Source organism: Calidris pugnax, unplaced genomic scaffold (assembly GCF_001431845.1).
Source record: "Calidris pugnax isolate Ruff unplaced genomic scaffold, ASM143184v1 scaffold81, whole genome shotgun sequence".
Lineage (NCBI taxonomy): Eukaryota > Metazoa > Chordata > Aves > Charadriiformes > Scolopacidae > Calidris > Calidris pugnax.
In genome coordinates, this window is record NW_015090880.1 from 11056116 (window position 1) to 11072130 (window position 16015).

At 50.2% G+C, this 16015-nt stretch overlaps 1 protein-coding gene across 1 annotated transcript in view; it reads left to right on the forward strand.

Annotated features, from left to right (window-relative positions):
* LOC106890692 (proline-rich transmembrane protein 3-like) overlaps nucleotides 1-16015 on the forward strand; it is a 29715-nt gene that overhangs the window by 9666 nt on the left and 4034 nt on the right. The window contains 4 exon segments of the mRNA XM_014946647.1: nucleotides 1958-2045; nucleotides 9435-9538; nucleotides 10322-10421; nucleotides 14520-14619. Coding sequence (XP_014802133.1) covers nucleotides 1958-2045; nucleotides 9435-9538; nucleotides 10322-10421; nucleotides 14520-14619 — 392 coding nt within the window.

Below are 16015 nucleotides of genomic sequence, written 5' to 3' on the forward strand. Positions count from 1 at the left end.
AAGCTCAAAAATGAAAGATGGCAAACTCCCCAGTGCACCTATAAATAATTCCTAGCTCTGTACATTTTGTAATGTACATCCAAAGTGAAACACATTTTTGTTAAAAGCCTTTGATCAAATCAGGCTGTGTTTCTCCTCTTCTGCAATGGGCACTAGGCTTCTGATAATGCAGAATTTAATTCTCTAGTGCCTATTAGAGAAGAGGAGGGGGTTTGTAAGTGAATTATGAGAAATTAACAAATAGTTTTAAATGTTAGTCAGAACTCTTAATTATCCTTTATTTCTTCTTTAAATTAATTATACTCCTTCCTACACTGCAGACTCACTCCCAGATTAGAAGCCTGTTTATAGAAATAGCTTTATTATCTTTACAAAGATAAATATAAAATTTATCGAGTGTATCCCCCGCAAGTTTGACTAATAAAATGAATATCTTCCTTCCCATGAGGCTAGAAAGATTTCAGAAACCCTGCCTAATTCTCACAACTAGACTCTACCTGGCCTCCACCTTTTTTGGTTGTTGCGATTTGGATCACTAAATGATTGATTTAAAATGACCCGTATCTTGAGAGGAAATAGATTATCGCTTTGCTTAGCAACCGTCCTTGCATTTTGGTTTGATAGGTTAATCATGAATATAGCCTGGTTCCTGATAGGCTCACTCAACTTAAAAGGACAGATAACACAAACCACAGGCATAATCTCAGGAGAAAAGGATTTGCAGTATTTGTTCTTTCTGGCTTGGGCTTTGTTGATGCTGAAGCTTTTCCCATATTTTTCCCCTAGTTATTTTAGTCCAAATACAATACCCATGTATCCCAGCAACTGGCACGTCGCCTCTGCCAAGGCTGGGTCCTTCCGGAGCAGATAGCGCGCTGGTAAACACCCCAGCAGCTAATGGACAGTTGAGTAAATGCCAACTAAAACTTTTGAGTAAGCCACGAACACCAGGGCAAAAATGGGAGAGTTAAAAAAAAATATATTTAATGTATATGATATATATGTGCATGTGTATATATTTTTCCTTAGTCTACACAGCAGAATGCATGCTTTTCTTAAACAAGTAAGGTGACTTCAAAGGGTTATGGCCCCTACAGGAAGCATTTCTGTGCTCAGATTACCCACTATGCTATGCCTTGCAGTTTCATGTCTCTTGCTTACTGTGATCTTTACAATTTCTGTCCGTTTCAGTAACTTACATGTCTGTTTCATACTTGTTGATCTTTTTCTTTTTAGTGAGGTTTTAAGCACCTTTATTTCCAGTATCAAAGACAAGCTCCAAGGGGTAAGTTAATTCAAATTCAGAGTGCAAAAAAATAAACAGTTAGAAACACTACCGACCCTTTGCCTTCTCTCATTTACTGTACTGATATCTGAATTATTACACTGTTTGTCTTGAGCACTCAAATACTTTAAACCAACAATTGTCAATTTTTTTGCATATAGCATTGTCTTTGTGGCCTAACCTTGGGGTCAAGGTCTTTAGGGCCTTGCCTCAGTGTCAGCAGTGGAATTTCTGTGGGGTTGGGGAGCAGAAACAGGCTGTAATGGCTGTCTGCAAATATCAATTCTCTTTTTCTCATGCCTGAATAAAATAGTCTGCTTTCAGGAATAAGTAAACATGATGTGATCTTAATCCCTGAAGGCGAAGGGCTCCCCCCTCCCCACCCTAACGCCTTTATAATTACTTTGATTTTTGTTATTAATGCTATTTTATAGATCAGTATCTCTATTTTGAAACCTGTTAACATTTCATGAGCCTTTTGAGCCATTCCAGATCTCCTTTGGGGTTCCAACCAACAGTTGGACAAATTGTTTCAGGCGACAGATAAATAACCATTTTCAGACTGTTTCATTCCATGAGTTGTAGTCGTCGTTCTGTGGCATTTGGGGCTGTGTTTTTGCAAACAAAGAAAAGGCAATGTATTAGTGTTCTCATTTACCTTTGTTTTTGCAGCTGCAAGCATGCTTGGACAAGTTTGGAGAAATGTTTGATTCAAGAAATAAAACCATTTTGGTTCACCTGGAAACCACTTCCAAGACACGTAAGTCCTTTCTCTATTTCTGTTAACAGCAGAGGGCACAGTCAAACTGCTAAATGTCAGCGTGTTGTCTTTGAGCCGGGGTGAACTAGGCAGGTCATGCCACTCACAGCTGCTCTTCATAAGGGAGAAGAGCAAGGAAGACTTATCCATGGTATGAAGCTGTCTATTTTCCCATTCTTACTCTGTTAGATTTTCCTTTTCTCTATTTTCTTATGCTGTGTCAAAGGGCTGAGGTGTTGAGTGCTTGGACACCATGCATGCATAGATAAATGCACCTCTGTGGTTTTGTGTTCTGCCTGGAGTATGATCTTTTTTAGACTATCTGGAGCACTCATGGAATACACAGTAAAAATAACTTAGATATTTATATCCTGAGTATCCAGTTTCAGTTTTCAGGGCTTTCTAAGATTTTCATGTGTTAGTTTGAAGTCTTCCGTCACTCCTCTGTGCTTGAAGTGATTATATTTTAGATATGAGAAAAAATAGTACTGCTCATTTCTTATGTAAGCAGCGCATAGGGAAGCACACTATTGCCATGATTAAAAGGTGGACTCCCAAAACAGCCAATAATGTGAAATACTTTTGAACAGCTCTGTATCCGAAGTGCCCAGTCACAGCAGTCTTTACTGAGGGAAAGTGCTTCGGTGAAATTGTTTCTAATTTGGCTTAGATCTGAGCCTTTGAGAGTGCATTAATTTTTAATGCTGGTATGATTTTTTATCAACACCCTGTCAGGACTCTGCTCAGTGCTTGCCCTGCTCTGTGTACCACAAGCAGCCAGCTTCAATACATGCCAGAAGCGTGCAGTGAGTTACACTTTGTGAGTTCAAGGCAGCAGGCCCTCACAGAAGCACTTTAATATTCACTGTGCAGTAAAATGCAGTTTCCATGAAGCACAGCTTTGACAGATACCCTTAAAGTCAACACAGCCCTCTCGGGCAAAAAGAGTGGAGTCTGGTGCATTCCACTGGAGGCCGTGATAGCCTGTACGTTTGAAATACCAATCTTGTTATACTAAGAACACTCCCTTGCTGTGCTTGGCAAGTGCTCTTGGTAGGACCTTACTGTAAGCAAGAATCTGTCTGCTTTGGCCAGCACCACAAGCTCCCTATTACGCATTTGCCCATGTCCTAATTACTTCAGTGCCTCAACTTGTCCACTCTGCAGCAGGACTTTGCCTAATTTCATATATCTCATGCACAGAAATTGCTGTCATGGCACTGAAAATCAAATCTATTGTTCATGATTCCCCCTCTTCATTCCATACCATTTGCTCAGCTGTCCTGTTTATTCTCCATGCCCATTTTAAATAAATGTGCCTTCAATGAAATGAGAAACCTCCCAGAGGTGCCTGCTGCTAGATTTTCAAAGCAATTGAGAAGAAAAATTGGCACTTTCTGTAATGTATCACGCTGCAGAATGTTGAATATATAATGAAAATCATCACATGCTCCACAATGTTGTTCTTTTTATATTTCTGGGAGGGTTCATCTGTCACTGGTTAATTGCTGATAAACACTGCCATTTGACTGGTATCACAGTGATGGATAATTAAGTTCCCACTAAATAAATACCTGCACTAGTGCCTTGAAAAGATCCCAACTGAGGCAATTTCCTTGAAAAACTGGTACACAATTCCTAAACTCAGGTGATAAAGAGCTAAACTCTGAGCTGAATGCCAGTGGCTGATGATACAGTACCTTGGGATGTGGGTGACATAGCAGAGACATGGTACATCACTGGCAGTGCAGGATTTCACGCGTAGGAGAGGAATGCAGAAGATGAAGAGGCTCTCTTCAAGGAGAGAAGTAGTACACCAGGACATTCGAACAGCTCTGAAAAGCAAAGAAAGGTATAACTTGAAATCAAGGCTGTCTTCATAAAAAGCTTATAAGGAGTATCACAGGCTTCGTTTATAGCCGTGGGTAGCAAGCACATTTGGCACAGTCTACATAGCCACTGGGCGAGAACAAAACAGAAAATATTTTTCAAAATATATTTCCAAATGGGTTGGGTTGGCATGCTCTATGCAGTAAGATTTAAAAAAAAAAAATTAAAAATGTTCTCTTTTGAGTGTTTGTCCATATGTGCTTGCACACAGTGGATAGAGCTGTGTCTGGCACTGGAGATGAGACAGCATTTGCCTGAGCAGCTTCCACAGAGGCAGAGCAGCTCTATTCCTTGCTCACATCTGGGTGTGCTGTGCGCTGGGATGTAAAGAGGCAAGCGGACCCTGTGTCCTCAGTTCTTCCACCTTCTGTAGAGTTTCTCTGGCTGACTTGCCCACTCATCGTTTGCTCTTTCCTTCTGGTTTCAGCTCCTGTAACTCATTTCTTTTTATTTTTTTCTCATTTTTATTTATATACCACACTCCTATCAAAACTTTTTTTTTTTAAATACAAATCCCCATTTTCACAGCTCAGCCCTCTCTGAACTGCTTTGCTTTTCTGGTATCTGGTAGTTCCAGCTGTGACAGCTCACAACAGCCATATCCTCCGCACCACCTTGACTTCATTGCAAATGAGAAGCGTATTCCCAGCCAGCGTACCACAGGCAGTCCTCTGATGTTCCTGCCAGCAAGGGTGACAAAATAACGTGAAATATGTCCCTTACAGAGGTACGAGCTGGTGCAATTCTCTGACAAAATCCAGTGCCTCGTGGGCAGTTTTGAAACCTGACTTGTTTTGAGACTGCCGACACCCGGTAGTTGCTGGCAAGGTTTCTAGGGGAATTTGCTGTGTTTGTAACAGTGGGGATTTGAGTTGTGAACAGTATGGTCCGGACTGGGACATCCAGTTCAGATTCCCTTGTGTTCTGTATGGATTGAAAAGTCAAAAGGTTTAAAACTGGTAAAGGAAATGCCTTTCCCATGCAGCTGCTCACTAGCAATGCGGTGACCAGCAATGGAAGTTGTTGAGATGAGGTTCTTAATCAGACTCCGAAACACCTCGGCACGGATGGCAAGAGGATGTGGGCGAGAGGCTGTACCCCTCAGTGCTGCACTTGGGGGCCTGGGGCACTCTCTGCCACGGGGCAGGCTGAGATCAGGAGCAGCTCATTCCACAGCCCCCAGTGCAGGTGTCTTCTGCCATGCCGTGGAAGGGGACCCAGGCTAATCAGGCACAAACCCGCCAGCTGATTACTCAGGCTACGTCCCAGCAGGATGCAGCCGTGACAGCCCAAATGTCTCACCCGCTGGCACAGCACAGTTACTGCCCAGGGAGAAAACACAGCGCTCTGCTGAGCTCCATAGCTGTCTTCCCTGCTCGTGTCTCACCAGGTTTGTACCACCTCCTATTTCCCCTACTGAACCCAGGCATGGGGGAGCCAACCTCCCTCCAAAGCATTATTTAAAGCCTCTGGGCTGTCAGTGCCAATCTTGGGAGGAGTTGCATAGATGGTGATAGATAAGCATCAGAAGCAGTTGCTGTTTAATATTCCTAGGCTGGGAGGCTGGCGCTCCCTCCCTCGGCTGCTCAGGCTGTATTTTTCAGCTGTTGGGAGTGCAGCTGCACCTGAGAGCAGGCTGATCTGCTGGGAACCCTCTGAAGCACAGGGTGGCAGACCTACCCCAAGGTCCTACAGCCTTTTATCTCACACCAGATTTCACATTCCATATGTTATTAATATAAACCAGCAGCATCCGGAAACAATGGTGCAGCAAATCAAAACACAGTGATGTTCCAGGTTGTAAAAAATTGTTTTGTTTAGAGTAAAATACCTTAAGAGAGGCACAAGTCTGTGCATAAGCCACTCATTAACCAAGTAAAGATTTTCCCTCAGTGATCAAGTTATTCAATAACTATCTGCTGCAGGGCTTATTTGAAGAATACTTTCTCTGAAGCAGCCGTTCTTGATCATTTTCAAAGGCAAGAGACTTGACTAACAGGGTCCTCGATCTGATCTAGTTTGGCCATCTCAGTGCCTATTTTTTGAAGTCTAGATTAACGCTCGTTTTTATTTTGTTTAATGATGTTTGACAAGTCTGAACACTCCTCTGGTATGGAAGCCAGAGAAGGAAGAAGCGTGCCCCTCCCCTGTACTGAGGGGATTTTTTCTGCAGAATACTCCTACACGTACAAATGAAGCGCATTCAAAAGGCTGGCTGCTGGTTGCTTGCCTGCAGCATGCTGTGCTGAGTCAAACGTATGTGCAGATCACAAGCCCAGTGGATGCTGCTCTATTTTTAGTCTGAGGATACCATGTTGTAAAAGAACAGACAGACTAGGGAAATCAAAAGTTTTAAAAATAATTCTGAACTAAAATTAAGCGTACGGGGAAGAGCAGCAAGCTCAGGTAAGCTTGTTGGTGCTGGCCTTCCTGTGTCCTCACTATGTAGAGAGGGAAGGTGATGAAGTGACGTGAAAGGAGTTTCCTTCCTTCAGTCGCTGCTGCTTTCTTCCTCTTTATAGCCTCGCAGACCAGGAGGGGGCCGGCAGACTCCCAAAAACCTGCTCTCGGACTGCAGGTAGCCCTTAGGTCTAGCCAGGGAGATGCAAACTCTAAAAGGCCCACTCAAACATTCACTCCACAGTTACAAACCCATTCTGTAAGCCACAGCTTTCCCCTGTGATTTCTTGAAAAGTCTAAATCTGTCAGAGCAAAAGACTAAAAGCTTAAAAATGGCAGTGAGAGAGCAGGGACAACCAAATTGCCTGCAACAGCAGAGAGCTTATTAGTTGAAATATGTGCAGATAATCCTCAGAAATCAGCCACGCTCCCGCGGAGAACAAGGCAAAGCCGTGTGTTGATGGGCAGCCTGAAAAATGGAGAAATTCCCCCCGAGCCTCGGTCCGGGAGGTGGTTTAACTCCGTGCATGTGAGGACGACACATGAAGGAGGCCACTGCAGGGTTCCTTCTCCCAAATGCCAGCAGCCTGTGCTGTGCCCAAACATCGCTCCTTCGGAGGAAGGCAAATAGAGCTAAATGTAGAGCCTGGCACAGGGATTCCCTGCTGCTGGGAGGCAGCTCTTGGCCCAGCACCCTGTCCCTCAAGCGGCAGCCCCACCACCCTGCGGGAGCACCTCCAGACACCTCTGCCACCAGACACCTCTGCTCTGCGTGGCTGAATAAGCCAAACGCTTTCAATCTCCTTTCATAAGAGGAGATTATCATCTAAGCACTTAATTATCTTGTAGCTTTTCTCTGCACGTGTCCCAGTTCAGTCTCTGGTTTTTTTTCCCCTCGCACACAGGCGGCTGGGGCTGTGCACAGGTTCCAGCCTCCCCGGGGTGCACAGGGGTTGCCGTCAGCCGGAGCCTGCGCACCGCCGCACGCCACACTGCCCCGTCTCACCTGTAGCCCCTGGTGCTGGCATTTGCGTCTTTGTGTCACCTGCTAATTACCTAAATGCCTGCTGGCTTTTGCACCCAGGTGACTACGGCAGATTTTAAACAGATCTGGCTCATGAGCCAGTCTTGAGGAGCACCATCTAGAGCTACCTTGGCGCCTCATGCCACCCCTCTCAAGAGCTGATGTGTTCCCTTTAATTGAGGCATATCTACTTATTAGCTCTCAACTTTTTTTTCGTATTACTTCCACTGAAAAGCTTTGTTTGAATCTACAGAAAGTCCAATGTGTCGCCTTTGTCTAAGATGTCACCTATCTTATCCTAGTGCATTACATTAGTCTGGCAGAATCCGCCTTCTATAAAATCTTGTTCCATTTTATTCCATTTCCCTCCATGTCTTTGAGTGCTCTTTGCCTTAAGGTCTATTCTAAAACCTTGCACAATATGAGAACAAACTAGTAAGCCCATAATTGCTCAGATCTCATTCCTTTCTTCCTTCCAAAATGTACCTTTTTTTAAATGTCCCTGTTTTTTCACAGAAACAAAGCCTGTGCAATCACTTCCGGCCTGCCTCTCCCTAATAGTTTTTAACTCTTCGACCAATTCCATTTAGAGTTTGACAGAAGGGCACAGCTCCCCGAGACAATTAAGTCCCTGCAAGCTTTAATGAAAAGAGCTGGGCAGGAGGAGGAGAGCTCCCGAGTGCTCTGCAGCTCTGCAGCCTGTGAGAGCATCTCTCTGCTGCTCTGAAGAGCTGAGATAAATCCTCCACGTGCAGGAGAAGCTTCAGCCGGGCTCTCGGCTCCACCGACACCGAAGTCCATCAGACACGTTGGATCTGTAGCGAAAGAGGATTAATTAATTGCAGAGCTCTTGTAGCCACTTGTTGAAATGCAGGCTTTATTCTGATTTTTCTCAGGTGTGCAGTGCTGGTCCGGGACTCCAGAGTTATCCCACCCCCTTGGCTTGGCGATGCTTTGTTTTCAGAGAAGAGCTTCGCATCCTGGTTTGTTCCAACCAGCCCAGGTTCTGCCCCAGCCACCCCGTCTGTACACACCTTCCTGCCCTGTTCACAGGGAAGACCAGACATGTCTGGCAAACGGTTCTTTCTCTCCATCCTAATTTACGATTTCAGGGGGAAAACTTCCACAAGTTTGCTAAGGATTTTTCACATCCACACACGCTGCAAACTGTGCCCCCATGCTGTAGTGTATTAGGCACAGCAGTGATTCCTGTAAGAATCGTTGCAGCTGCATAGGGGGAGTTATATTGTACAGTCATTTAACACAAATCTCTATTTTTTTTTATCAGGTTTTCAACAAGACTGACTGAGGCCAAGAGCATCTTGCTCCAATTTAAAACCCCCCCAGGGGGTCTGTTCACCCACAGGACACTGCTGGGGCCCCCACTACCTTCCAGCGTTCCAGCTGCAGCTGCCCAAGCGCTGAGCACAGCTGCCTGGTTCAGATGGTTTCTGACCCCATCTCTTCCCGTCCCTGGCAACTGGAAATCCCAGTTCTTTGCACACTCCTGCAGAATTTCCCACTGTCCCTTCAGGCAGCTTTCCTTTGGTTACCAGCCTCCTGCGCATTTCTATCATGTAGTCTCTGGCTGCACTTCTTAGCCATGAACCTCTCACATCTCCTTGCAGTTACCAGCAATACTATTCTTCCCATCACGTGTTCAAGCTCCCATTTACCAGAAATAGGTTTGTTATATTGGGGTCCCCCCTCCCCTGGCCATGCCTGTTGTGCAGTTGGCAGACAACTCAGCCTCAGCCTTCCCTGCACTGAGCCAAACAAGTTTTGTAGCTTCACGTAGCCTTTCATCTCCAGCTGCCATATTAATAGAGCACAGTAAATGAGGTTTGGCCTGTATGCAGCATCTTATAAATTTCAAGTGCTTTGCATTAAGCATCTACCCTATTGTTCATCGCTTGGGGCATGGGGAGATCTCAGCGGGTGAATCACTATGGTTGCACAGCACAGTGAAGTATTTCATGCCAAGCCGTGGAGGAGGTAGCAATAGTATTGATAGTACTTTATTCACATTTACAAATGAAAGACCAAATGTGTTTTATATTGATTTCCCTGTTTAGTGCAAGATGCTCTTCAAAGTCACTGTGGCTCGGTGCTGAAAGCTCTGACAGATAAAAGCCAAATGGAGCAGACGCTGCTGGAGATGGAGAGGAGACTTGCAGCCGTAAGTGCAGAAATTAATCTTTTATTCTGAATCCTTGTTCTGAATTTCTCCCGCTTCTTCAAAATATTAACTGAATATTAAATTGCCTTCGAATGGTGGATTATAAAGTAGACTGCTCCCAATATAATGAACGGGGAAATACATATTAAAATGCTAATTCTGGGCTAGATGCTGACTGGTGCTTACCCAAGCGCTGGCTAACGGTGCTGTAAGCTCTGAGAAACCCTGGTCAATAAGCGGGGAGCCCGACAGTCCCCTGTTCTGTCAGGCCACGATGGAGCCCTTGGTCACACTGGCACATGCCTTCGCTGGAGGAGGTGGTGCAGTGCATGCCTTGGAGGAGAAAGCATCTCCAAGGAGTGCAGTGCTTTGTCCCTCCAGCTGGAGGATGTCCCAGGGAGCGGAAAAAAGAGGTGAAAAAAGAACAAGTAGGTGTCAAAGACAAAAGGATGAACTATCAGAGACCTCCTGGACAGGTCTGGTTTCTGCAAAGGCCCTGCTGCAGGAATTGCTTTTGGCAAGGATGCGTCATGCCAGCGTGAGAAGGCTGGGAGAGGGGGCACCCGGTGGGTTAGGGGTATCCCCAATCCCAAACCTCTCGCTTTTGTGGGACAGTTGGAGAACACATATTACACAGGGAGATACAAATTGCTGATCTTTGGGTTGATACCCAACTTAAGGGGTCTAGCTGACACACAGTACCTGAAGTTTCTTGTTTGAATACTATTATCGTACCTTTCAATGTGTTGCTTACTGCTTCTGCTCTGCTTGCTGCTTCCCCAGAAAGATGTGGAGATTTTGGATGTGAAATCCAGTGTCCAGTCACTGAAGGAGGGTCTGGAGTCACTGCCAGCTCAGCTGAAGGATCAGCACCTGAAGCTGTGTGAAGAACTAGGCTTCCTGAAGCTTCCTAACACCTTAGCTGAGCTGCACACATTCATTTCCAGTGCCAGGCTCCCCCCTCACACGGCAGATAACTCTTCCCAGACCTCCCCTGGCCTGTGCCAGGGCTGTGCTCTGGGCAAGGAGAAGGCCTGCTGGCCATGTTGCCAAGGAAAGGGGGTTTGCAGCTCCTCGGGTCAGTCTCAGTCCCCCTGCATGGCAGGGGGGGAGCAGCAGGGAGACTCCCCCGTGAGGGACCGGGTCACTGGGGATGGCACATCTCAGGGTGATGTAGCCACAGCTTCGGGAGGGAAAGCCAGCCCCACTACTGCAGTGGTGTGTAGCAGAGAAAACACCTCTTTGCAGGAGGTGAAAAACGGTTTGGAAACGCAGAGCTGTGCTACCCATCCTTGCATGTGCTGCACAAACAGGCACTGTTTGGGGGATAGTCAGAAGAAACACACTCCTGTAGCACCAGAGGTGCCTCTACCAACTCCTCTGAGGAAGGCGGTCAGGAGAGGCACCAGAAGATTCGAATGCGTGACGCTGCCACAACAGAGGCAGCCTCAAGTTTTCCACCTTTCTGTAAGAAAAGATACGCCCAGGCAAAGAGACTGGGCCACAGACTGTGAGGTGGAGAATGCAGCTGGAGGGAACAAAGCAAAGCAGAGGCCAGGAAGGACGCCCTGGAATAAAGCAATGGGGAGGAAGAAAACGTGCCCTGCTATGAGAAAAGGCGAGCTCTCTCGATGTGCTGAGGGTGGGCTGAAGCACAGGAAGGCAAACGGGATTATTGAGTTGGAAAGCTCCAGAAAAAATTGCTTTCCCAGACACACGGTTGCTCTCAATTTAGGAAGCTGTAACCCGGTTTCTGCAGGTCCCCATCAGCAGGTCCTCAGCAGCACTCAGCCCAGGATTACAAAGAATTTCCCACCAGTGCCATGCTCCAATAAAAGCCTGCAACAGCTTGCAGATAAAAGAAAGAGAAGTTTGGAAATTAAAAAAAGAGTTAATATTTGCAGTTTAAATAGGAATCTCTGGGATTCCTCTCCCCAGGAGAATATATTTTCCGTGTGTAGCACAACAGGTGAAAAACAGATGAGCTGCTTCAGCCTCCGAAGCCCTGCAGGCTCCAAGAAACCACATCCTGCCAATAAGCTGGCTCAGCAGAATACAGCCTGTTGTTCTTTAGTTTTCGATAGCGATTATTCCGATTAAGGGGTTTGGTTTTGTGTTCGGAGTCCTCGGCTCAGCCTTGTCCATCTCAGTCACAGTTTATTGCTCTAGGTGTGTAACCTGCCTGGTCAGAGAGGAGGCTCGTGCCTGGATGCTTGAAAGTGTTATTGCCTCCTTTGATATATTGTAAGGGACTGTGCAGGACCTGAGGGGAAGCACTGCCATAGCTTGGAAAGCTGATGGGATCTCTATTGCTTTACCTCCCCACTCCCAGCAGAGGTGCCACAGGCTCCAATTACTGTCTTATTTACGCAGCAGAGAAATACCTGCAGAGTCTGCCGAGATGTTTGCTGGGGAGGAGGGGGCTGGCAGAGCACAGACACGCAGCTCAGTCAGATTTAGCACCGAGATCTATTTGACTTTTCAACTAGATCGATGTAATAATATCTCTGTGGCCAGAGGCTTTACTCTGTTTCTCACTCGTAGTCTCTATGTTGGTTTTGTGTGTCTAAAAGTTCAGGTTTTTAGCTCCCTCGGCAGTAATCGTGGTGTTCTGGTTGGTTTTGATAAGGTTCAGGTTTGTCCCAGGAGTTGTTTGTGAGCTTTGGACAGGGACAAGTTTAGCTGAGGAATGCAGAGTCCCAGCATCTCAGGTTTATTGACTACTGCATTTCTTCTCCTTTTAGACTGAAATTTCTCAGTTTCAGAAAATTCAGGAAATTATTTGATTCCTACTTTATTTGCCTCTTATATCTCTTGGCTAATAGAGCAATTCTCCAGCACGCTTTCCAAGGGCAGTGGTTCTCAAACAGAAGCTGAAAGATGTGACATTCAAATTCAGCCGATGAAGTCACTGATAAATATTTCTCGTCCTTGGGAAACCTGCCCCTCTCTGGTGAGGAGCTGCTCCAAAATTTTCAATTCAGAAAGAAGCAGCCCGCTCTCCTAGTCTGGTGTTACACAGCAGCAAGATCATTGGGCAGCCCCGATTCCTGCAGAGCAAATCTTCCCAGGGCACCTGGCTCTCCCTGTCAGCAGCTTCCACTGCCTCAGGTATTTGTGTCACGTTTGAGTTTCGATCTGAGTTGTTACCGGCAGAAGAACCTTTTCGGTGTTGGCGAAACAGGTCTATTGCCATGAATCCAGCCGGTCCAGCTTTGTCATCCCGAGGGGGAACACTGGGATCCCTTTTTCCTGGCTTTATTAAACTCATTGTGTCTTCACAAAAGTCCGGCATCTTTGTGTTGGTTTTTCGGGAGAGGCAAGATCCTGTTTCAGCGGGGGAGCAGGCGGCTGCTTTTCAGCTGCTTGACTCCCCTGGATCGTGGAACTGGGAGAATTCATTTTTTCAGCTCCTCTCTGATGTTTAAAGAAGGAAACCTCCGCCCTTCCAGTTTAACTTGGATTCAGTAACATTAATTAGCAAAGCGAAGGCGGGGGGGCAGGTGTGGGGAGCCCCCAGGGCCTTGGGACCCCCCAGGTCAGCGGAGGAGCTGGGTGACAGCTGTCGGCTGCAGCAGCCATTCATTTCACATTGACCTCCTCTACCCCCTCCCCAGCACCCCCAGCACCCCCAGTATGGCCTTTGCTGGGCAAACCCTGCTCCGTGGGTCCTGCCACACCCACATTTTGGGGTCTTGGGGATGTGCACAGACCCCTGTGCAGCCCCCGGCCTGGACGCTTACCCCGGCTGCGTGGTCACCAGCTCAGCAGCGCATGGCTGAGCTTGGAGGGACCTCTGGAGGTGTCTGCTGCAAGCCCCTGTGCCGAGCCAGAGCAGGCCCTGGCATCCCGAGGATGGACCACCCGTGCCATGGGGGGCAATGCAGGGCTGCCCTGACCCCCACCCCACGCACACGATGACACGCAGCAGCGTCACGAATAAAATCCCTGGAGAAAGGAGGCGTAACGGCAACAGCAGCCAGCGGCGCTTCCCCCCACACCAACCACCTCCCTGGGGGAGCGGGGGGAAGCCACAGGGTGCCACCCTGTCCCCCCCACAGCCCACCCCTACGCCTGCTCCCACTCAGGGGCTCCTCGGGGGGTTTTGCTGCCAGTGAGAATATTTGTCCCAATATGGCCGTGACGATGGCGACTCCTCTCCCAGCCTCGCCGGACAAAAATGGAAGTGTTCGTGCTGCTGGCTCTGCCCCAGGGCCCAGGACTGGCATCCTCAGCCTGGAGCCACCACACTCCTGTGGGACACAGCAGCCTTCCCACGGGCACCATGCTGGCAGCCCTGTGGAGCAGGTCCTGTCTCCCTTCCAGCGCCTTGGGACATGGAGCTCACCGTCTGTCTCAGCAGCACAGCCGAGGGGGCACTGCGGAGGGCACGGGGCAGCACCGTGAAACACACACTGTGTGGTGGTCGTGAAAACACAAAACTGGGCTCCAGGCTCTTTGTGGGCATTTAAATGGGGAAGTGTTCTCCTAAACTGGGGTTTTGTCCTGCTTCCTTGGGAGACAGCCCGGGAGAAGGGGGAGGACGGTGCCCAAAGAGCTGGCGAAACCCAGGCGGCTGTGGGGTGTGAGAGGGCAGGTGGCATCCTCCGCCCGGCGTCCCCACTGCGGTGCATGGAGCGGGGCTCTCCTCTCATCTGCCGGTGAGTCATTGGCAGGGGAGGAAACCGCTGACGGCACCGGGGACGTGGAGGTGGCTGCTGCACCCGTGACGTGTGCTCCAGGCACCCGAGGACCGCGGTCTGTGGGGCACAACCGGCACCTTCCCCACGGCCTCGCCACATGCTCGGCACCACGGCCGCCCCGTCCGCAGGGTGACACCAGCCGACACACACACCCCACACACACACACCCCCGCCGTGCGGCCTCCCCTCTGCTAATCCCCAGATTAGCTGCCTGCCCTGCCTGCTTTGTGGGGGCCGGAGCGCCAGCACTCCCCAAATTCCCCAGCCCCTGTGCTCAGCTGGTTGCCACATCACCCCCCGCCCCGGCCCTGCTGCCCGTGGCCAGCCCTGCAGCACGGAGGGGGTGGACCGGACCCCGAAATGCCCCATGCACCCACGGTGAGTCCAGCCCGAGCACAATGCCCCGGGGACGGAGAGGTGGCAGGGAGCGGGAGGGGGACACTGCGCTGCTGCCAGCGCAGCACTGCCCTGGGGACCTGAGGTGCCACATGGCCCCGCTGGCGTGGGCAAGAGGAGGGCAGTGGTGACAGGGGTTTGACAAGGCTGCAGCGGCCCAGGGACAGCCTGAGGGAGACGGGGTGCAGGCAGGGGACTGGGGTGCAGGCAGGGAGCCGGGGTGCAGGCAAGGGGCCAGGGTGCAGGCAGGGGGCCAGGGTGCAAGTAGGGAACTGGGGTGCAGGCAAGGGACTGGGGTGCAGGCAGGGGACTGGGATGCAGGCAGGGAGCCAAGGTGCAGGCAGGGAGCAGGGGTGCAGGCAAGGGGCTGGGGTGCAGGCAGGAAACTGGGGTGCAGGCAGGGGGCAGGGGTGCAGGCAGGGAGCTGGGATGCAGACAGAGGGTTGGGATGCAGGCAGGAAACTGGGGTGCAGGCAGGGGGCAGGGGTGCAGGCAGGGAGCTGGGATGCAGACAGAGGGTTGGGATGCAGGCAGGAAACTGGGGTGCAGGCAGGGGGCAGGGGTGCAGGCAGGGAGCTGGGATGCAGACAGAGGGTTGGGATGCAGGCAGGAAACTGGGGTGCAGGCAGGGTACCAGGGTGCAGGCAGGGGGACAGGGTGCAAGTAGGGAGCTGGGGTGCAAGCAGGAAACTGGGGTGCAGGCAGGGGGCAGGGGTGCAGGCAGGGAGCTGGGATGCAGACAGAGGGTTGGGATGCAGGCAGGAAACTGGGGTGCAGGCAGGGAGCGGGGGTGCAAGTAGGGAGCTGAGGTGCAGGCAGGGGACTGGGATGCAGGCAGGGGGCCGGGGTGCAAGCAGGGGACTGGGGTGCAGGCAGGGGACTGGGGTGCATCACCGTGTGGGGCACAGCCCTGAGCCGGTGTGACTTTGTGGCTCTGTGGCCATGCCAGAGCCAGCTCAAGCCCTGGCAGGGCTGGCAGCTCTCCAGTGGGACAATTAGCTGATTAATTACCTGCACCTTGGCAGGGCCCCATAGCGCAGCGGCTGCCAAGGTGCTGCCTGCCCCGTGCGGGGTGGGCAGGAGGAGCGGGGCAGGACGGTGCCAGGGCCACCCACGGACGGTCCCGAGGACCCTGCCGGGAGCGCCCACAGCCCACCCCGCCTGCCCCATGGCCGCGGTGGGACCGGCGACGGCAACAGCCCCGCGGTGGGGGCTGCCTGCCCCCGGTGTGGGGGGTGCTGCTTGCCCTCCCTACCCCACAGGCAGCGTCCCCCCCTGCTGCCTCCCGCCCCACGGGGAGCCCACCCCAGCTGAGCCCCCACCGGTCCCGGTCCCGCACGGCGGCCCCAGAGCCGTGCCCGGGCTCTCCGCGCCCCCC